This window comes from Megascapheus bottae, chromosome 11 (genome assembly GCF_031878675.1).
Source record: "Megascapheus bottae isolate mThoBot1 chromosome 11, mThoBot2.hap1, whole genome shotgun sequence".
Lineage (NCBI taxonomy): Eukaryota > Metazoa > Chordata > Mammalia > Rodentia > Geomyidae > Megascapheus > Megascapheus bottae.
The window spans coordinates 53,154,216-53,174,062 of record NC_143519.1 but is presented as its reverse complement, the minus strand read 5'-3'; the positions used below and the strand labels follow the sequence as shown (position 1 = coordinate 53,174,062).

At 41.9% G+C, this 19,847-nt stretch overlaps 1 protein-coding gene across 1 annotated transcript; it reads right to left on the bottom strand.

Moving 5' to 3' along the window:
- Positions 1 to 6,813: 6,813 nt before the first annotated feature.
- On the bottom strand, positions 6,814 to 17,970 carry Rfxap (regulatory factor X associated protein). The gene is made up of 4 exons (XM_090341801.1): positions 17,838 to 17,970; positions 16,541 to 17,262; positions 13,397 to 13,504; positions 6,814 to 10,272 (listed from the first exon to the last, which is right to left on the bottom strand). The coding sequence occupies exons 1-4, from the start codon at positions 17,968 to 17,970 to the stop codon at positions 10,162 to 10,164; spliced, it is 1,074 nt and encodes a 357-aa protein (XP_090197927.1). The 3' UTR covers positions 6,814 to 10,161.
- Positions 17,971 to 19,847: the final 1,877 nt, after the last annotated feature.

Here is a 19,847-nt window from a genome sequence, read left to right as displayed (position 1 = left end):
ATGGAAATAACATTTTTGTGTGAACACTTAATACCATTAGTAGTAGTGATAAATCCTGCTTATTAGTTTTTCAAAGAAAACTCGTGTAGCATCTTTTTAAAACTTGTTATCATAAAGGTGATGTACAGAGGGGTTACAGTTACATAGGTCAGGTATTGAGTATATTTTGTTTTGGGCAGTGTCTCCCTTTCTCTCATGAACTCCCAGTTTTCTTCCCCATCCCCACCTACAGTTACATAGTTCATTTTCAACAGTGTCTAGTGAGTACCCCTTCTGCATTTGTTCATCCTTTGCCACCTCCATTTCTGTGGCCCCCATAACCTCCCAAAGACTGATAAAGGAACAAACAACACAAAAAGAAAACAAAAACAGCAAATAAAAAGACCTAGTTTCCATTTCCTGGAACCTAGGATGAATCTTTTTAAAAATTGATTTTTTTTCTTTTGTATTCTTTTTTTTTTTTTTTGCCAGTCCTGGGCTTGAGCTCAGGACCTGAGCACTGTCTTAGGCTTTCCTCAAGGCTAGAATTCTACCCTGAGCCACCGCACCACTTCTGGCTTTTTCTATGTATGCGGTACCGAGGAATCGAACTTGAGTCTTTGTGCATGCTAGGCAGGCACTCCATCACTAGGCCAAACTCCCGGCCCCTAAAAATTGATTTTTATTATAATATTGCTGTAGAGGAGTTGTAGTTAAGTTACAGTCAGATGAGTACATTTATTTTTCTTTTCTTTTTTCGTTTCTTTTTTTTTTTTGCCAGTCCTGGGGCTTGAACTCAGAGCCTGGACACTGTCCTTGGAGACTTTTTGCTCAAGGCTGGCGCTCTGCCACCACTTGAGCCACATTTGCCACTTCCAGCTTTTTCTGTGTGGGAATCAAACCCAGGGCTTCATGCATGCTAGGCAAGCACTCTACGACTAGGCCATGCTCCAGGCCCATGAGTACATTTCTTTTTGAATAGTGTTACCTCTTCCCTTTCATTTCTTCCCAGTTTTTTCCCTCCTGACCTCTCCCTTCAAAGTGGTAGAGTTCATTTTCAATTGTCTAGTGAATATCGCTGCTGCATCGGTTCACCCGTCCCACCATTTCTGTGATCCTCCTTACTTTCTCCAAAGCAGATAAACTGACATACAGGACAAAAAGCACAATACACACATACGTACAAGACAAAAAATAGAGATGGAGCTGTTATCTCCAGCTGGAGAACAGGAAGCCTTGCAAGGCATGTGGCCCTGCCAGTCTTAACTTTACTCCTAGTGATGGGCCCCAGACCCATATTAATGAGGGAGTGAGAAGTCAGGGACTTCAACAACAAGGTCAGAGGGACCTTGAGTGTCTGAGGTTATTCTGGGAAAGAAAACATGTTTGTGTTTCACAGAGAAGCCTTCCAGCTGCACTGAGACATACAGGGTCAGGACTCTTTGACTTCAAAACATGTTTATGTTTTGCAGATAAGCTATAGGAAAATGCAAGGCTAACGGCAAAAATTCTACTTCAGTAAGTGCTTGCTTGAGTAGAATCTGCCTAGCAACCCGCATGTGGCTTTTGCCTTTATAAACTCAGGCCAGCTAGAGCTTGGAGCTATTCTTCACTGTCCAGATAATGGGGAGCAGGCTTTGCAAGGCTAATGAAAGATTCCTAGCCTAATTGACTGAGTGCTAGTGACTTTACTGCCATGGGTTCGAGGCCAGTATACAACACTGGTTTTACTCTGCTTTCTAATGTTGTTTTTATTCTGCACATACTCTTAAGCCCAAGTTACAAGCAGCTCAAGAAAATCAATATTTGTAGCTGGGTGCCAGTGGCTTATAGCAGTAATTGGAGCTACTTAGGAGGCTGAGATCTGAGGATCATGGTTCAAAGCCAGCCCAGGAAAGTCAGTGAGACTCTTACCTCCAATTAACTACAAGAAAATTGGAAATGGCACTATGGCTCAAAGTGCTAGAGCACTAGCCTTGAGCTGAAGAACTCAGGAGCCATGCCTAAGCCCAGAGTTCAAGCCCCCCAATGGACAAAAATAAATAAAAATCAGTATTTGTGCTTACTAAGCAAAGGTGTGTGTTTTTCTGTAACCAGAGTAAAGCTATAAAGAGGAAAGTTTATTCATGTTGCTGAAGTAGATGATGAGAGGAAAGCTCATTTCCAGTGCTTTGGAATAATACAAAGGATGGTCAGGAGGGCAGAGTGCCATATGTTAAGGACAACAGGGGAAGTAGCCCATCTCTTGATCAGAAAGTGACACCCACACATCCTACTACAAATATCTAACATTTTTATCATCAAAGATCTAAATGTTTCCAACTTAATAAAGCAAAATTTAAATCAGAGGCCTTTCTCTGTGAGGCAAGTCTACAGTGTTCTGTTTTCAAAGAACCTGCTACAGGAGCACAAGTTCTACTGTATGAGGATGGTTATTTTTCTCATCTATGGCATCAGTTTTCATAAGCGTCATACTCATTTTCTTAGCTGAAGAAAGTTAGGGGCTGAAATGGTAGTCTGCTGTAATCCTAGCTACCTAGGAAATGTAGATGGTAAGATCCTTTTTGGGACTAGCTCCAGGCAAAAAGTTTATGCTCCTGTCTGAAAAAGAACCAAAGTATAAAGAGCACCAGCGGCTCACGCCTGTAATCCTAGCTACTCAGGAGGTTGAGGTCTGAAGATCGTGGTGTGGAGCCAGCCTGAGCAGGAAAGTCCATGACTCTTTTTCTCTTTTTCTTTTTTTGGGGGGCGGGTCATGGGGCTTGAACTCTGGGGCTGGATGCTGTTCCTGAGCTCTTCAGCTTCAGGCTGAAGCTCAAGCCCTACCCCTAGAGCCACAGCCCCACTTTCCATTTTTTAGAGATTAATTGGAGATAAGAGTTTCAAGTTCTTAGTGCCCGGGCTGGCTTTGAACCCCCAATTCTCAGATCTCCTGAATAGCTAGGATTACAGGCATGAACCACCGTGCCTAGGCCAGGCCCGGCAAAAGTCCTTGAGATTTTTTCTTTTTTTTAAAATATTTTTTATTGTGATTAATAGAAGGGTTACATTATATTCACCAGCTTGAATGTGCATAACTTCACAAACATTGATACCCTTGAGATTCTTATCTCCAAGAAACCACCAGAAAACTGGGAATGGAGCTGGTGTGAACAAAAGAAAGCTCAGGGGCAGCACCCAGGTCCCAAGTTCAAAATAAAAGTCACAATAAAATCTGGGAGCAGCCTCTTGCTGAGTTCAAGACCTCCATAAAATTAACCAAGCAATTGTTCCAACATGCTCTATTGTGCCCAATCCTTAACACCCTCCTCTCTCGTATTCCCTCTAATTCCTCCTTTTTTCCAGTCTTTGACCCTAAAAGATGCTTTCTTGAATATCCCAATACACCCCTCTTCTAGGCCACTTCTTGCCTTTACCTGGGAAGACCTGAATGCTTTAGAAGCCCAGAAACTAACTAACTCTTCTAAGGACTTCGCGACAGCCCACAGTATTTCTCCAGTGCTTTACAACAAAACCTCTCCTCATCAAATCTTTCCCCGCGTTTCCTCCTTCACTATGCCAGTGACCCTCTCCTCTGCAGCCCTTCTGTTATCTCAATGTCAAACACTCTGATGTCCTCTCCCTTGCCTCCTGGGCCTCCAAGGAGAAAGCCCAGATATGCCAAAAATCAGTTAAGTATTGGGGATTAACTGTTTCCCAGTGGAGCGGAACAATAACCCCATAGGGTCCATGAGCTCCTCAGTTCTCCCCTACTCCAATCCAAAAGACACCTCCTGGCCCTCCTTGGCCTTTTCAACTTCTTTTGAATATGGATCCCCAACTTCTGGGTCCCTCCATGAGCCCCTCCTGTCACCCACCCTCAACTCCTATCTGTCAATTTAAACTCTGTCCAAGGCCTCTACCCTCTCTTTCCCCGACCTTAAACATCAAGGGCAGGTCTTAGCTATTCTCTGTTAAGAAAGCAGAGACACCTTCCATCCTTTGGCATACCTGTCCAAACTACTGGATATGGTGACACTGGGGTTGGCCCCCTTGTCTCCAGATTCTGGCAGCTGTGGCACTCATAGCCCCAGAAACCCCAAAGATTTCCCTTCACAGCCCTCTCCACATTCTCACCTCACTCCCTCAAGGACCTTCTAAGCCACAAATCCTTTCTCGCCCGACCTTTCTGAATCCAAATCCTCCATGCCTTCCTTCTTGCCCCTACCCTATCCTCAGAACACATCTCCCTTCTAAGACCTACTACTCTCTTGCCTGCCTCACCCAGGAATCTGAATCTCCAGTTCATTCTAGATCTTTCTCTAAATCTGTTATCCCATATCTCAATTCTAGGAGCCCCTGACTGCTTTATTGATGGCAGTTCTCTTAGATGCCATTATTCAAGAAAACTCAGAGGAGCCTGGAACAGGTCTGAACTTTCACCTCCCACAGAGTTGATAGAGTTCTGCATCAGCAGGAAGTAGCCCCTTTCCCTTCACCCCCCTTGGCCTCGTCCCACGAGGCCCAACCATTTTTAGTTTTTTATTGTAATTAATAGAAGGGTAACAGTTATATTAAACAGAAGTGCATTACTTCACAAACACTGATACCCCTTCTCATGTTTTTGTCCCCATTTCCCTCCCCTCACCCCGCCCCTCATTTCCCCCTTCCCTTTTCTATTTCAAATAAACAAATAAGCATATATAAAATATACCACATTACAAGGTAAGATACTGTAACAATATAAGAATAACCAAGGGACGACAAAAGAGATGAGAAATAACATAGCGCATTAAGGACAACAATCACACATTATATAGCTCTTGTTTCTATATCCTGGAGGCCCTTTCATTTAGCTTCACCCTAGATGGCCTTATGTATCTAGGTTTTGAACTATTGTGATCCTCTGCTAGGAGAGTCCAAGGTTTGTACGAATTATGACAAATGAGGAAAACCATTGAGCCTATGTTCCTTTGGGTCTGGTTTACTTCACTTAATATGATTTTTTTTCCAAGTCTTTCCATTTCCTTACAAATGGGATGATGTCGTTCTTTCTGATGACAGCATAGAATTCCATTGTGTATAAATACCACATCTTGTTATAAATAAATCACTGATTGAGGGGCATCTGGCTTGGTTCCATATCTCTGCTATGGTAAATAGTGCTGCAATGAACATCATTGTGCTAGTGTCTTTAGTATATCCTTATTTCTGAAGATTTGGGTAAATACCAAGGAAAAGGATTGCTGGGTCATAGGGGAGCTCTTTTGAGGAACTGCCATACTGCTTTCCATAGTGGTTGAACGAGTTTACACTCCCACCAACAGTGTAGTAGTGATCCCTCCTGTAGGCCCAATCTTTTTATGTATCTAAAGATGGAATATGAAGGATTGAGTTCCTATTCCCCAAAGTTAAGCAAAGCACTGGGTGCATGCTCATGTACTTGTTGCTTGTCTGCAGGCAGGTCATTCTGACCTTGGTCCCCAAGGTAGAGCATTGCATTGTGGGTCTGGCCAAGAACTTCACCCTGAGCCTCCAAGAGACCACCACCGATCTTTTAATCTTGCTCTTGTTAAGCCCTATATAATCCTACCCCAAATCCAGTCCCTAGCACAACTTCCAAAGTAAGGAAAGCACATGTAAAAATATCAATTGTGTATGGTAAAAATTCTCATAGTATAAAAGATTATTTCAATAAAAGATTGTTGTCTGGCTCAAAGGAACTTAGGCTCAATGGTTTCCCTCATTTGTCATAATCAGTAGAAACCTTGGGCTCTCCTAGCAGAGATTTGCAATAGAGCAAAACCTTGATACAAAAGGCCATATAGTAGGACGCTAAATGAAAGCATCTCTAGGATATAGAAACATAAGCCATATAATGAGTGATTGTTGTCCTTAATGTACTATGTTATCTCTCATCTCTTTTGCTGTCCCTTGGTTATCTCATATTGTTACAGTATCTCACTTTGTTACCTGACATATCGGATATATTTGTATTTGGTTATTGGAAATTGGATAGGGAAGGGGGGAAAAACAAGATGAGGGGTGGGGGTGGGGGTGGGAGTGGGGGTGAGGGAAATGGGGACCAAGACATGTGAAAGGGTATCAATGTATTGGAATTAATGCACCATCTATCTGGCAAATATCATGTAACCCTTCTATTAATTACAATAAAAATATATGAAAAAAAAAGATTGTTGTGTGGCCATTCCCACCCTCATACTCCTGTCCCAATCCACCAGTTCCCCAATTTTTCTTTATGGAAGCAACTTCTAAATATGTACACACATATGCTTACATATGTAATTATATATTTATGTAAAAGTCTAGGATTCTTTTTGATTCACTTATCCATATTTACAGTCTACTTAATAACTATTGACAAATAGTACCTTTGACAAACGTTTCTGGTTGGTTATGTTCTTAGTTTTGTTTTTTCTGCCCAACTCCAGCAGCTGGCTCAGATGGGAATAGGATGCTCTGGGCTTTTTCCTGAAATGAGTCCCTTGACTGGATTTCACATTAAATCCTATGGAATTAATTGCTCTCAACTCTCCAAGTGGAAGTATGAAGGGTCTTAGAGCTGAGCAGAGGACTGACATCATTGATTTAGTGATATATACTGATATGCGGCATATTAAAATTAGGAGCAGCCACTAATTCATTGCTTACCTTCAAAATCCAGTTTCCTAGCTTGACTATCTTGTATGTTTTCACTTGTATGCTTACACTTTCTTTGCAATATCAAAGGCATGTCAAGCCTGTTGACCTCATTTCTTCCCTACCCCTTTAATTCTTACCTTTTATAGAAAGGACTCTCTTAACCCTTGCCCATTCCATTCAGTAAACACGATGACAGAAGAAAAAGGATTTTTAATATAACTTTCTAGATATGTATACATTCATATATGTATATTCATATGTAGGTATATGTGTTTTGCATGGCCCTGAAAGGTGAGGAATGGTTCAACTGACAGATTTGGTTAAACCAAAGAATTTCTTCATCATCCACTTCTAATAGGTCAGCTGGGATGGTTTCAGTTCCAGATGAAAGGGCACATTCTAAGGGTCAGGGAACTGGATATCAGGAAGCAGTAAGGAAAGAACACGCAGGCACTCATCTGTCTTCTGACAGGTTCCAACATGCAAAATCCTGTATCTTAACTCAAACACATAAACGTTTTCTACTGGCATCAGGCTTTCTCCACACACATACACATAGACACACACACAAATATTCATTCATACTCTATCCAATCCCACAGGGTTCCAGCCACTAACCCCCTCATCCCCTTCTCCCACTAAACGAGTGCTTTATCAAGCATGTAATCTATCTTCTCTACTGCCATAGCTGTTTTAATTCTGTGAATTTGTATCACATAATTTCAAATGGTTCTGACAAGTTTCTGGTTTCAAAAAGACAAAGATATTGGTTACTTGCCAATAATTTTACCTGTAGTATTATCTAGGAGATAAGTTTGGCTGGCAGTTATAAAAAATAAAACACAAAACAAAACAAAACACATGGCCAACATTATAATGACCAGGGTGAAAACAACAAATTACATTTCTCTCTTCCATACAGGTTCAAAGACATCCGAAGCTACAGTATTGATATTCTAAGCTCAATCCAAGGCCATAGCTTCTTTCATCCCACAGCTCCACTTTTCCCGGTCAATGTCTATCGTTTCGTCAAGTCAGCAGCATGGAGACAGGGGAAACGAGAGGAATGCTCCCTTCTGAAGGGCACCATCTAGAAGTTACACACATTGCTTCAGCTCACATGTCACTGACCAGAATTTACTACTCACGCTACTTGTACACAGGCAGTGAAGTCTTTTTTTCTTAAGCCAGCTACTTTAAAATATGAAAGTTTTAATTAAAGAACTAGTTGCAATTGAAGAAGGAGATAAGTAAACTCCAGTGTTTGGCAGCAGAAGCTGCTAAGTCACATGGCAAAGATCTTGAGTACACAAAAGCAAAAATCTGGAGACAAGCCTCAATAAAGCTACCCCAGATGAACTGCTCTACTCCTTCCAAATTCACACACAAGCAGCTACTGTATTCTAAAAAGTGTCCCAGGAGATTCTAAGTCTGTCAATGATCTACATATCAGCTCAAAGTTCTTACAGCTACATGTTTCACTTCATTCAGCTGTCACAGTCTATTCACCCTTTTCCTTTCCTCTTACTCTATCCGAGTAGGCATCAGCTGATTTCTTGTTGTCACAGAAGTAAACTGAAGTTCTAGCCATTTAATTAAGTTCCCATTGCTCTAAGTACAGTGTCAAGTACTAAGTGAAACCCTCGTACATGGTGCATAGAGAACAGTGAGGAAATTAGACAACTCAAGAGTCAGCATGTGGACTTTAATGAATCATACTGGCAAGAGTGCTTCTGTAGAGATGCAAATGTAAGACATATAAAAATGAAGACATTTTGTTTTTAACCCACAAGTATCATTTTTTTTCTTTCTTCTTTTTTTTTTGGCCAGTCCTGGGGTTTGAACTCAGGGCCTGGGCACGGTCCTCGGCTCTTCCACTTGAGCCACAGCACCACTTCTAGCTTTTCCTGTGTATGTGGTACTGAGGAATCAAACCTAGGGCTTTGTGCACACTAGGCGAGCACTCTACCACTGGGACATGCTCCCAGCTGCCTTTTTTGTTTTGTTTTGTATTTCTTAACTCAGGATCTGGGCACTCTCACTGAGCCTCTTTGTGCTCAAGGCTAGCACTCTACCACTTGAGCCACAGTGCCACTTCTGGCTTTTTCTGAGTAGTTTGTGGGAGACATGAGTCTCACAGACTTTCCTGCCCCCAGGCTGGCTTAGAACTTCGATCCTCAGATTTTAGCCTCCTCAGTAGCTAGGATTACAGGCATGCATAACCGGCACCCAGCTCCATATATATCTCTTAAAACTATGACTGACTTTAACATGAAACATATTTCAGGACACTCACATAGTTCATCCTGAGACATATACACTTGTTATCCAATACTGGATATACTTTCTTGACATTTAGTTCACCATTCTTATATACAAATTTGTCTTAACATTTTCCTAGGAAAAAAATATGAGAAAAAGTATTCAGATTTCAGGAGTAATAGTCTTGAAATAGCTCAATTTTAAAAATGCTACAGTATTTTTTCAGACTCTCCTTTTTGAAAAGCATTTTTTTTTTTTTTTGCCAGTTCTGGAGCTTGAACTCAGGGTCTGGGCACTGTCCTTGGGCTTTCTCCAGGCTAGTGCTCTACCACTTGAGCCATTGCACCACTTCCAGCTTTTTCTATGTATGTGGTACCAAGGAATCAAACCGAGGGCTTCGTGCATGCTTGGCAAGCTCTCTACCACTGGGCCACACTCCTGGCCCTGTGAAAAACATTTTTCTACTTGTTTTCTTGAATGAAAAACTAATATAGAAAACAATTCTGTCCTGGAATTTGTGAGTTGAGATATACCTATACTGTTCACAAATTCACACATGAAAGGATCTGCTCTAAAGGAGAGCAACATTAATAGGCAACCAGAAACCTAGGAGCCAAGTACTTCATCTCCCTCCCAGGCTTTGCTAGCACATGTCTCCTTTTACACACAATCTCTTTCCTTACAGTATAAAACAGACCACCCTCTTTGTCAGGATCAGCTTAGCTGTAAGCACTTCTAGGTAGTCTGATGACCTTTTATTGGGAGAAGTGGCTATCAATGTTCTTTTAGAGAAGGACTACTCATTCACATTGTTGGTGAGGTAATTTCTAGTTGTGTAGGAGTATTTTAGACTCTGCCAAACACTTGGTATTCTGGTCCTCTGGTTAAAATTCAGGAGTCTTCAAGCTCACTACGCCAACCCCAAAGCACTCATACTCTTCCAGCTGCCTGCTGATGAGAACCAGAGACCTAGATGATTCAAGATTACCTATGAACTTCATGACTTCCACAGAAAGTAACTGTTTCATATCTTCAGTAACACTGACTGAAGAGGAACATATTAAAAAAAAGTAATTAAATGTTATCTAAGTTGATTTAAAAAAATTCATGGAAGGACTAGATGCAAAAAGTACAATATTTATCCCCAAATGCACATACAGATTTACAGGTAAATGTTCATGTTCTACCAGCATATCTTACCCATTATTCTTTTTTAGTATAAAAATATGTTTATCTATTACAGTACAACAAAAACACAAAAGTTCTTGGTAAGGTTCCTCACACTGAAGCTCCTGGAAACTGCTGTTGTCTTTGCTCCAAAACTTGCTGATTTAGGAGTTGCTGCTGCTTCTGTAAAAACTGTACCACTTCTGGACTTCTTAGTAATGACTTAAAGCGAAAAACAGGAAAAAATATTGATAGTATTACTCTTATGTGATTAACATGATAGAATTACTATGACACATTCTCATATAAGATAAGAGTATGGTTATGAAAGTCTGAATTGAATTCAGTTTTGTGGGTGATATATCACACTACAGTCAAGCTGCAAACTATTATAATATTAACACCTACAAACAACGGCTGAAACCTGCTACTATTGCTAATTCTGTATACAAAAGACATGCTTTCTGTTAGGTCCGTCGGGAAGAAATGACTTCTTCCCTTGGCTCTCTCCCCCTGCACCCTGGAAATCCCCGCCCAGCACCTGTAACCTTGGCAACTGGCAAGCCTGGGGGCAGTGGGAGGTCCCCACTGAGGTATTTCCCCACCCTCTGAGATCACATCCACTTCTGCTGTGTCTACACCCCTCCCCCTGTATAATCTCTCACTTCCTGCCCTAAGCTCTCTTGCTCACCCAACTCTATCTTGGGCGGCAGGAGTCTGTTCTTTCCTCACACAATAAACCCTCTTCTCCTGAACTGCGTGGAGTTTCCTTTCAGTAGACCTTACACTTTCTAAATGCCTGCAAACATAATCTCTTCAAACATGAGTGTAAACAACCAATAATGGCCTAAAATGACAGCAAGACAAAAAAGGGGTCAGATGTGAAAATAAGAAGTTAAATGACATTTGTACATGCATATGAACCAGTACTGTAATTCAAAATTTTCTCATCTACATCTTCAGGAAGAAGTTAAAATTTGTATTTGTGAGCTGGGCTCTGGTGGCTTACGAACTGAGATATGAAAATTGCAGTTCAAGGCCAGTCCAGGCAGGAAAGTCTGTGAGTCACTTATCTCCAACTAGCCACCAGAACTGGCACTGTCCTCAAAGTGGTAGAGTGCTGACCTTGAGCAGAAGAGTGAAGAGACAGTAGCCAGACCCTGAGTTCAAGCCCTATCACCACCACCAACAAAAAGTATTTGTGTGTATTGTGTGTATATAATTGTGTGTGTGTACAAATGAATCTCTCGCTATTGGTAGACATAGACACACACACGAATACATTAAATTTAAGAGGCTGGTTGCTCTAAATCAACAAATACATTTAAAAAATATTTAGTGTTTTTATATGTAGCTGTCATCAGATAATAAATATAAGTGTTCCATTGGTAATGTGCTTTTTACTGTAATAAAATACATATATAAGTATATAATAAAATACAATCTGGCCCCACTTCAATAAAGTAAATAAATTTAAAAAAAAATTGGAAATAGAGCAAGGGGAGAGAGGGACACTGTTCAAAAAGAAATGTACTTATTACCTGACTTATGTAACTCTAACTCCTCTGTGTATTACCTTTTTTAATTTTTTTGCCAGTCCTGGTGCTTGACCTGAGGGCCTGGGCACTGCCCCTGAGCTAGCTCTCTACCATTTGAGCCACAGTGCCACTTTTTTTTTATTGCTTATGTGGTACTGAGGAATTGAACCCAGGGATTCATATATGCTAGGCAAACACTCTATCACTAAGCCACATTCACAGCCTGTATATTACCTTTATAATAACAATTTCTTTTAAAGCCAAAGAAAAGACTAAAAAGGAAATACACCAAGAATAACTGGAAATAGTATCAATAAATATTGATTTTAAAATTATATATATTCTGTATATCACCTTTATAATAACACCAAAAACACCAAAAGAATTAATGAAATGTAAAAAAGTACATATTATTTTGTAGTGTACTTTCTATTCATTAATTTATTCAAAAATTAAATTGTCCATAATTTTAAACAACTATTGGCCAATATATGTATTACTGCATCTATTAATATTGATACGTTATTAATAATTATTAAATAATGATTAAATAATTACCCAAATTATTAAACAACTAAATTAAAAATTATTTGTAAAGACTGGCCAATGTTCTATTAAGTAAATGCATAATCATTCATTGGTTGTTATGAGACTACTGTATATTTATTTAGGCTGTTTTAACTATTCTTTACTGATGCCTTTCTGGTGGTATCCTTGTTTTAACTTTATCTATATTTAGTATTCACTTTCTGCAGACAGCTTTACATTAATTTCTGGGTCAAAAGGTATAACCATCTCTAAAGCGCCTGTCTCCAGTGTGCACCAACATGAGATGCCACGAACAGGAACGCCCAGCAATCATTAAAGGAAGTTTTTCATATAGTTTACTGTGATTTTGATTAATATTGAATACTTTTTTTAATAGAATTGAATGGTATTATTTCTGCTTTACTGTTTCTATCTTTTACAATGTTTTGAGGCCAAAATTTTATCCTTATCCAATGATATAAATATATATGTATACACATATGTACATATATATGTATATATGTATATGTGTTTCCATGCTGGGGCTTAGACTCAGGGCCCAGGTGCTGTCCCTGAGCTTCTCTGTGCTCAAGGCTAGTGCTCTATCACTTGAGCCACAGCACCACTTCTGGCTTTTTTGGAGTAGTTTATTGGAGATAAGAATCTCAGGAACTTTCCTGCCTCAGCTGGCTTCACACTGTAATCCTCAGTTCTCAGCCTTCTGAGTAGCTAGGACTACAGGCATGAGCCACTGGCTCCTGGCTCTCTACCACTATCTTTGACTACAGAAATTATTCTTTATATAATTAAGTTCATCTTCCTTGAGATAATGTCTCAATTTTATTTTAAGAGAAGTTTAAGACTCTTAGCAGGAATTTGTTCTGTTGTATGAGTGTCAAATTTCTATGTGATTATTGTTATTTAGTGAACAATCTCTTTTTTCCTGATTGACTTAAGATAACTTTATAATAGAGATACTTGGTAACTATTGGTTTGATTGTACCTCCATTTATTATATAAATATTAGATTTCAACATAAGAAAGTGTGTATGGAAATGGCACCGTGCTCACATATGCAGAGTTCATCAATGAAGAAATGGGAGTTACAGTCCTGGACATCATTAATGGAATTGGGATGATAGGCTGTACTGGCAAGGAGGTAGTACAAAGAGATTTAATTCTGGTAGTCACCTAAAAAGTTCCAGAACCTGGAGAATCTAAGTTCCACTTACCACAAAAAATTTTCATTAAAAGATTTGTAACCAGAAGCCAACACATACCAGTCGTTTCTGATTTAATACTTGTTCTAAAAGAGTAGGTCTTGCAGGACGATCCCCAAAAGATCCTGTTCTTTGTTTCACAATGGAGAGTATATTATCTGCAGTTTCCTGTGGTAAATGATAAAAAATGTGAGTGAGATTAACAGTTAACACTGTAAATATAACAACCCATGAAGATGGGGTTGCAAGGAAGTCATGAACACATCTTGCTTCTCACCCTATTACTGTGAGACTTAAGAAAGCCGCTGACTAAGTCATAGGGAAGGTGCTGGGAGTTATTTTAGATAACAGTCCTTCTCTCCCAGGGTTTCAACCTAAGTTCTTCAGTCTGTCAGAGGGCCTACAATGATATTGGGACAAAGGTGGGGATGGTGGTGAAGAGTTTGTGAGTTATTTTGGGAAAAAAAGTTATGAGGAACTAAAGCATCTCCCTAGGCCAAAATACAGTCTACCCATCTCTGATGAAATACATGAATGCAGAGGCAATGTGGACATTGCTAACAAGACATGTGGATCCATTTTTTGCCAATTTACAACCTGATGGAAGGGCAGTAACATTTTCAAGAAGCAAATGCTAGACAAAGCTTTCAGAGTTTGGAAATTATAAGGAAGAAATTAGCTGGAAAAGGCCAGTAAGCACTGGTATGAAGCTGCTAGCACAGACTAAAGAATAGTCCAGTTCTAATATAGTAACACCACTCTGAGACATCCAAAACCCAAACAAGCTGGGCGCTGATGGCTCATGTATGTAATTAATCACAATTACTCAAGAGACTGAGATTTGAGGACCATGGTCAAAGCCAACTTAGGCAGACACACCAGAGAAACTTATCTCCAACTAAACAGCAAAAAGCCAGCAGGAAGTGGAAAGAAAAACTTGAAGACAGATAGGAAGGGGTAGTATTATCCAAAAAGAAATCTACTCATTCCCTGACTTAGGAAACTAACTCCTCTGTACATCACCCTTTATAATAACTACAGCTAACTATCTATCTATCTATCTATCTATCTATCTATCTATCTATCTATCTATCTGGAAGTGGAAGTATGGTTCTAGTGGAAGAGTGCCAGCTTTGAGAAGTAAAAGCTAACCAAGAGCTCAAGGCATTGAGTTTAAGCCTCAGTACTGGTGCACACACATGGATTACCTCCCATTCAGGAGCACCTCTGCCAAATGTGCATTCCACTTACCTGACAGAACCTTACGTACTTAGAACACTTTTTCCGGCATAGCAAAGTAACATCCTAGTTCAATATTCTTGGCAATATTCTGCCAACATATGAAATGACCACAAAACAAAGACTGCTGGGGGAGGGGTGGGGACTGAATCCAGGACCTTGTATATGCGAAGTATTTACTTCTGCATCACATCCCGGAAACCTAAATTCTTACTAAACAACAAAAAAACCTATAAAATATTTTATCATGAAGCAACGCTTTATGGAAATTTAGCCTCAGTGCTATTTAGGATATTCATTATCTAGGCTGTTTTTCCTCTTGGCCTTTCTTATGCCAACATCTGAGTATACTAAATTATCCCATTTGCTTCTTTTACTATGAAAAAGAGTTAAGTAAAATGCTATTGTGAAAATGTTCTGTTCCTAAAAATTTTAGGCCTCAAAATGTACAAAGAAGATGCTAGTATACACAAAACACACAAATGATTTCTTCCTCTTCTTCCCAGAGTGAACTTTATGGGATTGTTTACTTTTTATGCCCTGGTTGTGGGCTCCCTCCATCACCCAAGTCTCAGAATGTGAACACCACAGAAGCCACAGAGTGGAAACAACCTTGGGTCATGTGGCCCAGGCTTGTAAAAATGTTGGAATTTCCTTTCTGAAAACACTTCAACACTTTTTTTCCTTTGACACTTACAGACTTTTGAGGAATTGTTTGGTTTTAAATAAACTACTGTGCTTTTCACTTGAGAATCTTAGTTACTTATTTCACAACTAACCAAACAGCCAAAATTAAATTTTACAATTTACTGTGTTATATGTGTCACTTTTTTTTTGTGGGTCATGAGGCTTGAACTGGGTCTGGGTGCTGTCCCTGAGCTCTTCAGATCAAGGCTACCACCCTACCCTTGAGCCAAGTCCCATTTCCCGTTTTCTAGAGGTTAACTGGAGATAAGAGTCTCAGTTCCTATTTTGCCTGGGCTGGCTTTGAACCTTGATCCTCAGATCTCAGTCTTCTGAGTAGCTAGGATTACTATATGTGTCACTCTTGCCACTATGTAAAGATGTTCAGACAATTATACTCGTTTCATGCCTTTTTTTTTTTTGAGAATTTGACTATGTGAAAGTTCGTTATTCTAAAGCTGAATTTGTGCAACACCGTGTTTGTTGTACAAATGTGTTAGCATTTAAAAATGTTGGGCTGGGAGCAGAGCCTAGTGGTAACAGTGCTTGGCTTGCCCTGGGTTTGTCGGTACTACATACTAAGAAAAAGCTGGAAGTAGTGCTGTGGCTCAAATGGCAGAATGCCTTGAAAAAAATGTGTCCAAGGACAGTGCCCAGGCTCTAAGTTCAAGACCCAGGATGTTGATGCTTCTTGGCACTAGAGAGCCCTAAGTACTCTGAGCATTACAGAGTACTAAAGGGGATATGCAGAACACGTTACTGAGACTACAGTCCTGACCACCCTAAGGACTTACCTTCTCCAGAGCCTCAAAGTCTCTTTGCCAGCTCTATTAAGGGTCCATCCACCCCTCTCCCAGATGTGTAGGCCTGGCTGATCCTGTCTCAGGGAGCTAGTCATTCACTTAGCCCAAGAGGATCTAACAGTGTTAGGGCGAAGAACTCCTAGGGGGAGGGGGAGGAGACACCCCTTTCCCAGCCACTAGCCCAGCCAGACACCCCTCAGCTCTCTGAGAGCTGGAGGGTGGGTGCCGAAAATGGGAGGGGGAGGCAGGGAAGAGGGGGGAGTGAGCAGGGAAGAGGGAGGAGCAGGGAGGAAGAGGGGAGTGAGCAGGGAGGAGGGGGCGTGCTCAGGGAGGGAGGAGCAGGGAAGAGGGAGTAGGGAGGAGTAGGGAGGAGGGGGGGGGAGCAAGGAGGAAAGGGGAGGGGAGAGGGAGGAACGGGAAGGCAGCGATGGCGGGGTGTCCCTCTCCTCCCGCCGGTCCCCTCGCCCGGCGCAGGTACCTCCACTTTGAGGCCGGCCGCGCTGCCGGCCGCGGAGCCCCCTCCCGCGCAGTTCAGGGCCTGGTCGCTCTTCTTCTTCTTGTACTTGTCCTTGTACATCTTGTTGCGGTGCTTCTTGCACATCCACGGCTTGCGCTGCTTGGCCACCTGGCTGGTGGTCTCGCTGCAGCCCTGGTAGGTGCAGGTCTTGCTGGCGCCGCCGCCCCGCCGCCGGGCGCCGCCGCCGCCGCCCTCGCCCCCCGAGGGGGCGTCTTCGTCCTCCAGGTCCTCCAGGCTGGCGGCGCTCTCGCCGCCTCCCCCGGGGGGGTCGGAGGTGTCCAGCAGGTCCGCGTCGTCCTCCGCCGCCTCCTCCTCCGCCGCCTCGCCCGCCGCCTCGCACGGGTACCCGAGGGGCCGTGGGCACGGCCCGACGCCCCGCGCGGGACCCGGGGCCTGCCTCGGGCCGCCCTCGGCCTCGTCCGGCCCCGCGCACGGCCGCATCACCAGCAGCGTGAACTGCGAGGCCGGCGCCGGCGCCGCCGCCACGGCCGCCGCGGGGACCGGGGCCCCGGGACGCGGCGGCAGGCCGCCAGCGGAGCCCGGCCCCACGCTCTCGGAGACACCGTGTACCTCCGTGCTGCCGGCGCACGGCGGGGTCCGCGACTCCAGACTTTCGGCACCTGCAGGATCCGGCTCCGGGCCAGTCAGAGAAGGAGACACCGGTTCCTTGAAGGCACCCGGGACTGCGCCGGCGCCGTCGCGGGCGACGCGTCACGCGTTTCTGCGCGCGCGCGCGCGCGAGGTGGTGGGGCGGGGCTTAGTGGGCGCCTAGGCACTGACTGCGCATGTGCGGTTCTCCTACACACACACACACACACACACACACACACACACACACACACACACACACACACACACACACACACACACACACACACACACACACACGTGTGTCACGTGACTGCAGCTTGTGAAAGCTGCCTATTTCAGATGGTCCAAGGGAAGTTCAGCGTCCCAATTAGGATCGCACCTGAGTGGCGTGAAGATTTGTGGTGTCAGGAGGCCAATTAAAATGGTATTTTTATCCCAAGCTTCCATTATTATGATATTTTAACCCCAGACTGCTGGAGATGGGGGATGCGACACTGTCACAACTTGGAGCAAATAGTGCACAGGGAATGGAAGCAAGCCTGGACAATTGGAAAAGGATGGAGTGTAGGAGGGAGCTGACCTGAGATCCTTGGATCCGTGTGTGTGTGTGTGTGTGTGTGTGTGTGTGTGTGTGTGTGTGTGTGTGTGTGTGTGTGTGGACGGATACTTTTCTCCTGGAATGAAGGAATGAAGGAAAAGTTTGGAGACAAGGCATTGCTGTGTATCCCAAACTGGCCTGGAATTTGCAGCTCTCCTTCTGCCTTTCCTGAGTGCTGGGGGTCGATTACTGGAGTGAACATCTCGTCCAACCCTTTGCTTAGTTCTTTACATAAAAAATAACATTTTCACTAAATACAAGGGAAATGTATGAGAAGGAATAGCAAATGAGAAACATAAAAATGGCAATGATCAGTAACAATATCATTTCTGATGATATTTGCCCCATTTTGTCTTGGCCAATTCCACCAAGGGAAAGATCTTGCCATATCCCAAAGAAAACAGATAAGTAGATGTTTCCACAAAATGTATTCATTCTCTGTCTAGTCAGCTTTCCTGTTTTACCTATTGGAAGGGAAGGCAGTGAATGGCTCTACAATAAATACATCCATTCACACAAAGACGTTTAGATGACATGTGAGTAAATCACTAGTAATGGTTTAGAGACCGTGTAAGGGAGAGGTCGGGAATTAGACAACTTGGATATATTTTTGGCGCACTTTTTACATGTATGCATATCAACTGTATTGGTTTATACTCATCAAGATACCTAGTAGATGGAAGTATTGCACAGTTATTGCAAAAGAAGTAATTAGGACAGGTGGGTATTTTACTCCTGATAATGTTGGAGTGGCATGATTCTGAAACACCTCCAGAATGAATCCACACTCATAACAACAGATCCCTTCGTTATTTTGGTAGCACTGTCAATTTAAATCAGAACAAAAGATGTCTTTTGAAAACTCAGAGGATTCAAAAGGAGGAACAAAGATACCTGAACAATTACCCATGGAACCATTTTTATGAAGAAAAAGCAATAGAAAGATGTCCTCCTCACACTGCATCATTATTGAGTATAAGAAGATGCTGTCAACATTTCTAAGCTTTGTGGTAGGAGGGGTAAAATCTGCACAAATAGACAACTGGAAATTCTGAATAGAACCAAAAGAACGTAAGATTAAAAAATGTTGATAGGAAGATGTATCAGACAAAGTTACATATCCTTCCAAATATTAAATTTCTGCAGTCTTCATTATGCATGGATGTATTTTCCATTCTTTTGGCTCAAAAGTTGGCAGAATCTATTTTGTCGTATAAAAAGATAGCATATGTAATCACAGCTTTCCATTTCATGTGCTATGATAAATGTCTCAGGGGACTGACTCACAATATGCCCATAGTATTCAAATGAATGGATTTCAAATTCATTTAATTGATGCCTCATTCTTTTCTTGCATTTCTCCTATTGGGAAATAACTTTTCCAGGTGGCCATAGATCCTGACATTTTCAGGCTGTTTGTCACTGAGCAACTAAAAAAATCATACCAGAAATGATTAATACTAGCTTACCTAAAATTTGCATTACAGCTGACCTTGATTTAGGAAGGGTCACTCTAGGATGAGATTTCAGTAGGCACTATTTACTTTCAGAGACTCTGCTGTTCTTGGGGGTTATGTCTTGCCTCTTTTGGATCTTTATATGTTTTATGTTGGCCAGCCTTGTGCTTTGTACACAGTGGATTAAAAAAATGGGTTAGATAAAACCTTAGCCAGTATTTCATTTAATTCCTTTATTCTGGAGAAGTGCCCAAATGATGCTTTCGTTATAAAGTTTATTTGATGATAAGCCAAGTTTAGACCCTAGATTTCTTAACCAGTTTGGTACCAAATACCTGTTGGCTGAATAACACACAACACTTCCCTTGCACAGGTCATGGTGACTTTCCATTGGTCAATCAGTTGTCTAAAGTGCCTCAGTCTGTAACTCTGTAAACAAGAGACATTCCAGACACTCCAACTTCCAGATACTTGGTTGGTCAAATGGTTTCCTACATCCTTTCCTTCCTTTTCTTTAGCCAGAGGTATCTGTTCAAGACCAATCTGTTTACTCAGGCACAGTCTTCCCCATCCCACCGTACTGAAAAAAAAATGGTATCAACTCTGTGCCTTTATCTGTAGT

Bases quoted from the DNA above. Each gene is read 5' to 3' on its own strand.
- Rfxap (XM_090341801.1), bottom strand. From the start codon at position 17,970: ATGTTCACTCCAGTAATCGACCCCCAGCACTCAGGAAAGGCAGAAGGA. The intron at 17,263-17,837 runs GTATCCGTCCAC...GCGCCGGCGCAG, and splicing joins TCCTTCATTCCAGGAGAAAA to TCCCGGGTGCCTTCAAGGAA. The intron at 10,273-13,396 runs GTATGTGTTGGC...TTTCGCTTTAAG, and splicing joins TATTAAATCAGAAACGACTG to TCATTACTAAGAAGTCCAGA.